This window comes from Convolutriloba macropyga, chromosome 2, assembly GCF_964194025.1.
Source record: "Convolutriloba macropyga chromosome 2, txConMacr16.3, whole genome shotgun sequence".
Lineage (NCBI taxonomy): Eukaryota > Metazoa > Xenacoelomorpha > Acoela > Convolutidae > Convolutriloba > Convolutriloba macropyga.
In genome coordinates, this window is record NC_134469.1 from 17,804,621 (window position 1) to 17,812,878 (window position 8,258).

Below are 8,258 nucleotides of genomic sequence, written 5' to 3' on the forward strand. Positions count from 1 at the left end.
TTTTCGCTCCACTTCCTGTTTCGGCGTGACCAAAATCACTACTCCAATTTGACTTCAAAAATCATGAAAAAGTGTGAACATATCTTAAAAAAAAGACAGCGCCCCAATACAATTCAAATTCTTTGAATTGTAAAAAGGAGCGCTACAATAGCCGGCTGAGAAGATGAGGGCGGGTATAAAAAATTTACACCACTTTTTGGCGCACTTTTCATTTGACTTCTAGTTGTAAACTGTGGCTAACCAATATACCCAAGTTTTCCATACTTTGTAGATATCTAATTTCGAAATATCTGAGCTGTTTTTGGTTTTAAAAATTGACCAAATTAATGTTTTATTGAGACAGAAAATATGAAAATAATTCAAACAGTATATATTGGCATGACAATTCGTTAAATATAGAGCTACACATGACTATTTGAAAGAAACCATATATTAAACAATTAAATTAATTACTCAGTCTTAAGCTCCCTTTTGGCATCCTTCTTGGGTCGAGTCGCAACCTTTACAATATAATTACAACCAATAATAGAGATAGCCACTGCGTGGTACAAGAAGTAGATCTGGCTCCAAAATTTAAGCGTCTGGGCTCCTGAGAGGAGATAGAAGGCCATGTTAAGATAGTTCCAATACTGGTTAGTAAGCAGCCAAGATATGATTGTTGTGATTGTGGACAGCACTGCTGATTTCTTTGTGGCCTCATTTCGAAGTAGGTTCTTCTCCACAATCACGGCAGAGGTGTTCAGAAGAGGAACACACATGAAGCTTAAGAAGTAACCAGACCGCACGCCGTGCCAGAGAGCAGAGACGAAAAAGGTCGCCGGTTTCCTGAAATAGAATGCATATCAAGCTGACTGCACATCAACTTAATTTTGATTCGCAAACTCAATTTTTTCCATTTTTTGACGAGCATTTTTGCTTATGAGGAAAAAAAATTGTCTGATTAAATTTGGTAATGATAAGTTGATACCGACAAATAAAGGGTCAATTTCACAGTTTTAGCTCGTAATGAATGCATATTGAGGACAGTGCTTCTTAGGACGAACCAAGAGGATATGCAACTACTTCAGTCCAACGCAACTATTTTGGTCCAAATTTGGAAATTCACTCATCCTGAATGATATTCCAGTATAATTTTTCTCACCTCATGATTTTGATGGGACACTCCTTAAACGTGTACTGCACCAGCCACCACTGCACACACATGTTCCAACACCTCACTCCGTCCTGCATAGTCAACATAGTCTCCACACCAACCACATCCATATTCCTCACAGTCTCAAAGGAGTACTCCTCTTTAACGTCATCATTGCCTGAACCAGCACTCTTGCTCTTCGAACCATCGTCAGAATAAATCTCGTAAGCCCTTTTCGTTGGACCCTTGCCAGGTTTTGGCTCACTCCATTTCGGATAAGCTCCAAAACCAGCAATCACAAAACAAATTTCAGCCAACAGCCATCCGAAATACATTCTTAGTCTGAACATTGAAAACAGAGGGAACATGTAAGCAATTTTGAAGAAGACAGTCGATTCTGCAAACTCTTCGGTATGAAGATAGGAACTCTTGTATCGAGCAAAGAATAGAAACAAAGGCACAATGACTATGAAGAATTTAAGTCGTGATAGAACTTCTACACGTTTGTCTGCAGCCGACGGCTTGAATCTTTGATAGATGAAGTCATGGTATGTTCTGTATGTGAAGAAAGGTCCCGTGAAGAGGCCAATGAAGCAGAATGAGTAGTGAAATAGGTCCAATATTTGGTAATCAGGCATCTTTACACTTTTGAGGAGAATATCATCGTCACTTATATCCTAAAACAAACAAATCTCACGAAGGTTCCAGAATTGTGACAAGACAAAAAATAGAACAGCAAATAAGAGTAAAACTAAAAAAAAACAACTGGTTTCTTTAAATAAATTGCAAAATCATCGAAAAAATAATAACAGCGGGCAAATTGCCGGAAAATAGCCGCCGTTGACCAGCTTGACGCACATCGGGATTGAACCAGAAAAAGAAAAAAAAGGGGATAGAAATTTACAATTCTTCTAAGTATCAAAAAGGTTTAATTTAGTAAGAAGTCAGTTAGATTCTTATATTATACTTAATTATAGTTAAACAACTGAAGGCTATTAAGGGGAATACTGATGCTGGCTAGCGACCACTCTGATGAACTTTGATAACCTAATGCACTTCATGACCGGCTCTATCGGTTTATCCCATTTCTGTTGATCTTGATCTTTTGACCCTAACCATATTCACCATATTGCGTAATTCAATTAGTGCAAGAATTTAAAACCCATTCAGTTGAAACAATGATTCAGTTGTGTCGGGAGTCAACGGTGAAGGTCGTGATTTAAGTAAAACGAAGAACGTGATCAAAAAGTAAACCGAATTTAATAAAACATAGCAGGGCATGTCCTGAATTATAATCCAAAGAATTGATGAAAAGACCGGTAACATTTTTACACCAACATGAAACTAAGAAGACAAAACCATGAACCTATATGCGCAAAAATAAACAAAATATTTTGTTTTCAAAAATCTATGTTCCTGGGAAACGATAATAATAAATATTAACTCATTGAAACTATTGACCAAACGCATCCTTGGAATTAGTACACAATGCAACAACCTAGTGGAAATAAAAGGCAGACAAAGCAAAAAAGAGGCAAAAACAAAGGAAGTTGAAAGAAATCAGAAAATTTTAATTTAACCCAAATCACGTCGCAATGTGAACTGTAGTTTTCATAGAGTGGGCGACAAGACCACAAGAAAAACAAAAAAGCTGCAAGACTAAATAAATCAACATTTATTTTTTAAAGAAGAGTTAAAATGAAAACAAAACGATTCCTACAAACTCAAGCACCTAATTAGTTAACCAATTTACTCAATAGCGACCAATGAAACCTGTCATGAACGAGACTAAATGACAAAACAAAAGAAGCAACCAATACAACTAAAGAACTGGCTATACCTTTGAACATTAACAGAACAAAAACTGAACAAAAAACCACTAGCGAGAAAGCGAATTTTTGTTCAAACACCGTTTTCTCACCCTACTTTAAAATTAGAGCGAAAAACTTTCACGCCGCGAAACCACTCGCTTTTTAGCTCCACTTCCTGTTTCGATGTGAGCAAAATCACAACTCCAATTTGACTTCAAAAATCAGGAAAATGCGTGAACAGATCTTAACAAAAAAAATAGAAGTACAAGTCCTGACGTACAATTCAAAGAATTTTCATTGACTAAGCAGAAAACTAGACCTAGAAAACAAATCCGATCCAAAAAATAAAAAAAAACGTAAAAATCAAAGTGAAATTGCCGCATGTGAACAAAAAACCAGTAGCGAGAAAGCAAATTTTTGTTCTAACACCGTTTTCTCACTCTACTTTAAATTTAGAGCAAAAAATTTCACGCCGCAAAGCCACTCTCTTTTTCGCTCCACTTCCTGTTTCGGCGTGACCAAAATCACTACTCCAATTTGACTTCAAAAATCATGAAAATGTGTGAACAGATCTTAAAACATAGCCGGAAGAATTCAGGAAACGACTCGAAAGAGAAAATTGCCCATGATTTTGACTACGCAACTAGAACAACTATTGTGAGCCCTGAACCTCCACAAATGCCATAAAAAAATTAAGGAAGAATAGAAACGGCATTCAAAAACAAATTGAACAAAAACTAGAAAAACTTAAGTTTTTTTTAATAGTACAAGGAAACATAAAGCCGAGTAAAATTCCTTTCCAATTAGGGCAATGGAAAGCTTGCGAAACAATGGGAAAGTCATAATAGGCTAAGAAACTTGACTCAGACTAAAGAAAAAAAGAACTGCAAAAAAAAGAAAAATGGTTTCTCAATTTTTCTGTCAATTTTCCGAAGAAAAGAATGATTTACACCAATAAAACTTTAGTCAATTGGTAGCTGAATATTCCTTAGGTAACAAACTTCCATTCAAATCCCACTCACAGCATTAATAAAAAAAGAGGCAAAAATCATTAAATTTCGTCTAAAAATCAGCAAAACTGATCAAAACACTCTGATCAAAATTAGCAGTAAACTCAGAATTAACTATTTGAAACCTTCAATTCCTATCAAAACCCCTAAAACTAATACAATATCATAATCAAACCTCATAACCATCAAAAGTTGCAAAAAAATTGCTTTTAAAAGCCAAACGTGAACAAAAAATTTCGCTCGCTTAGAGAAAATTTTGTCACACATCAAATTCTCGCTCTCTCAAAAACAGCGGTATGAACAAAAACCACTCTCTTTTCGCTCCGCTCTTAACTTTTGTTCAGCCCCAAAATCACTCCAATTTCACGCGTTTCATTTCTTGCTTCAAAAATCACTCCAATAAAATTGATTAAAAAAAGGACTTCTCCAATACTCCTCTTCGAGTCCTAAAAATAAGACAGCCCCCAATACAATTCAAATTCTTTGAATTGTAAAAAATAGGAGCGCTATAATAGCCGGCTGAGATGAGGCCGGCTATAAACAAAACACTGCTAACGATTAACTGACATTCAATAGGTTTACCTATGCTTTACATAAAATCTAAAACATCATGGAATTACATAGTGATTAGGTCATAAAGACCACAAGCTATCAACACGAGCCTCAGATTTGTGTATGCTCATTATAATGAACATCGGACCTATCATTAACGAGATAAAATGATTAATGAGAAAATAGAGTGCTAAGCTAAAATTCAAATATGTTATGAAGAAATAGGAAATGAAGTCAAAAACCAAAATCTGCCCATTGACCTTATTTAAATACATTTCAGGCATTAAACAGCCAGCTTATTCGCTCTTTTCTCCTCCGCTGTGACTAAAGTCAATACTACAATTTGACTTGACAATGACATCAAAAAGTCGAAAAATATGTTCACAGAACTTAAATAACCAGCGCCCCAATACAACCCAAGTCTTTTGTATTGTTAAAAATACCAAGATAATACTGATAATAGCCTCACTATAGCGTCCGCGGTTATTAAATTTCAAACATTTTTTAAATAAAAAGTTCATAACTGAGCTAAATTCACGTGCTGATAACCAGCCTGTGATACAAAACTTCCACAGATTACTGGTTTCCTAAAAAAAGAAAGTTTCACACCCCCTTCACTTGAAAATACATTGTTCTTCAGGATGACTATCATCAGACAAAAGCTAGAATGGAGTTCCTATTGCACAATTATCTCATTCTAACCTGACTGATCAGGCGCTTGGAGTACACAGCATCTCTGTGGTCAAACACAGCAGACACCATTTTCAGTACCAGAATCATGAGGACTCCGTTGACGAACGGATTCAAATCCCAAATTGAGAACACATGCAGCACCCGCAAAGTGGACAGGTAAATGAAGAGGCAGAAGAACGTCATCGGTTTCCAGTGCTTTATGGACACTAAAACATTGTTAAACATTCACTTCAATTGTGGCCTCATTCGCTGATTCTTTCTTTCAGCTCGACAAAATAGTAAATCGTCCAATGCATTACGATTGATTAATCCATTAGACAAATTTTAGACAACGGTGCTTTTAGTGACAGAAACTATTTTAAAATTTCTAATGGAAAATAACCGACCTAAAACAATGGAAGCTTGGAATTGAGTTCCGCACAGTAAGATAGGATTTCATTGCGAAATAAAAATCGAACAAGAGGTTAAAACGTCAACCAAATGACCATTTAATTTTTATTGATGTACATCTATGCTATAATTTTTTCCAATATAATTTCCCCCCACGTCAATGAGTGGCGATTTCTCCCACCCAGCCCCCATATACTAAATCAAGTCAAATAAAAACCTGTAGTTCTGATGAGGCACACCACAACCACAAACATCACCAAATGGGCAGCCTGAAATTGACAGAAAACGGCAGCGAACATCAGCCCACAGAGCGTGCACGTCCATTTCCTTACTGCACCTGGAGGCGTGTAGGACACCAGAATTGATAGCACCAGTGTCAGGACCAGTGCCGACACATAGAGCGAGTCATCGGTAGAAAAGGAGTTGACTATATTAAGAAGTCTGTCAATCATCTATAAGCATCTATCTAGCTAAACAACCACTATATACATCTGAAATAAATAATCAAATATGCAGAAAATAGCGATATTCGAAGCTATGCAGAGATAAGAATGCTGACGTAACAAATAAATTGTTTTTGAATAGCAAACATAAAAGCAAACTTGAGAAAGCGGCTAATCTATCTGTACAAAAAACTACACAGAAACATCATTTTTCTAAAGCGGAAACACTTGTTCAATTCAGAACACTAGTTCAAGTAGATTATTCTGAAGATACAGCTTTTGAGGTCTTTGCATACACCAGAAAATATTTTTAATTATTCCAACGGCAAAAAATTCACAAGTTCAAATCATTAAATATTCAAATGCGAAAGCATTTTTACATGAAAAAGAAAAATGTCACCTGGAAATACTTTGTCGATAGCTGAAGAACATACGCAGAGCCAAATTTTGGGCACAACAGGCTTTCATTACATAAAGGATCTTTACATATATTCCATCTCGTGCACAAACTATCCATTAAGTGGCATCACCGAAAAGACAACCGATCGTTAATGAAAATCTCCATTTCTGTTTATTACTTTAGTTCTGCTCAATTAGTCAATGGCATTTGAAATATCGACTGGTTTGGCGATTTTCCTTACTCCGCTAGCAGGTTGAATGTGACACAGAGCCCCAAAATAGTTCTTATGAGGACAAGGGTTTCATTGATGTTTCAACGGTAACCAAGAGTAATGTGTGAAATTTTTAGCTATCTCAAACAATAAGGGTCCAGATGCCTTTTCGGGTCTCAGATCACATTGCGGGTCGCAGATTTATGGCTGACCACAATTGTCAAAATTACAATTCACACGTTGCTACGTAAACAATAGGGTCACTATTGAACACCATAGTCATGGCATAGCTGTAAATAGATCTCTAGTACCATCTCTACATAACAGCAATTCTGGTTAAGCGGAGCACAAATTCGTCAAACAAATAGCCGGATAAAAACAAACCATGCGACTAATGTTGTCTGCTATCCTTCAAGGTCAAAAATATTTGCAAAGCCTTGTCTAATAAATTTCCGAGACCATTAAAAGACTATCTAAATATCGTAAATTTTAACTTAAAACAAAAAATCTATTATGAAAAGATTTTGCTCTCAGCATTCAGTGAATTCAATGTATTATGTTAAGCTGCAAACCATCATTTATAGGATTGATACAAAACCCACACTAAGTGTTCGGCCATTACAGCACAATTCAAAAGTACAGAAGAGAACTCAGTTCTTAATCCGGTTAGAAATATTAAGTCCAACATTCGAACCAATCAAATTGCTCTGACTCCACTCAAAGTACACGAAAAAATGTGCACGATGCTGTCGGAAATTTAAAAAGAAAAAAGCGACGACAAAAATAAATTAGCAAGACAAGTCGAGACACAATTCAAAACATAACCGACTAACGTTGGGCGAATTGCTCTCAAACGACCGGCGAGCGGTTGGCTTCGTCAAAACTAGCCACCTGCGGGTAACAGCGGGGGACAACAATGGGGGGTCTTCTACCTCTAAGAAGCGCCCCTCACACCATAAGTATGTCGCCAAAACAGTTCCTATGAATCGCATGCTTGGAGACTAGTGCACTTAAAGGCTCTAAGAGCACTTAATGCCTGCTGGGCGCTACCTGTTTTGCCAGTTTTTGAGGACGAAAAGTCATATGGTTCAGACGAAAAATCTGTCAAGCGAAAAATCGCATTAAAAAGGACTAATATAATTGCTACAAATGAGAGCGACTAATCATTTTCATTGACTAAAAATAAAACTAAACTCAGAATGGATAAAAATACAATTAGATTCGGAAAATCAGTAAAAAAAATTCGACCAGAAGTATTAATAAATTAAACAAAAACCAAAGTCAAATTACCGCTTGTGAACAAGAAAATCACAATCGAGAAAGCAAAATTTTGTTCAAACACCGTTTTCTCTCTGCTTTGAAACAAGACTAAAAAATTCAAGGCGCAAAATCATTCGCTTTTTCGATCCACTTCCACTTTCGTCGTGACCAAAGTCACTTCTCCAGTTTGATTTCAAAACTCATGAAAATGTGTGAGCAATCTTTAAAACATAGCAGGACAATTCCTGACGTACAATTCAAGGAATTTTCATTGACTAAACAGAAAACTAGACCAAGAACGGAATATGAATGGATTGTGAAAACTATTTAGAAAAAAACCTATCCAAAACATCGAA

At 36.3% G+C, this 8,258-nt stretch overlaps 1 protein-coding gene across 1 annotated transcript; it reads right to left on the bottom strand.

Moving 5' to 3' along the window:
* Positions 1-314: 314 nt before the first annotated feature.
* Positions 315-6,113, bottom strand: LOC142335165 (membrane-bound acylglycerophosphatidylinositol O-acyltransferase mboat7-like). The gene is made up of 4 exons (XM_075383531.1): positions 5,806-6,113; positions 5,208-5,404; positions 1,142-1,809; positions 315-825 (listed from the first exon to the last, which is right to left on the bottom strand). The coding sequence occupies exons 1-4, from the start codon at positions 6,038-6,040 to the stop codon at positions 450-452; spliced, it is 1,476 nt and encodes a 491-aa protein (XP_075239646.1). The 5' UTR covers positions 6,041-6,113; the 3' UTR covers positions 315-449.
* Positions 6,114-8,258: the final 2,145 nt, after the last annotated feature.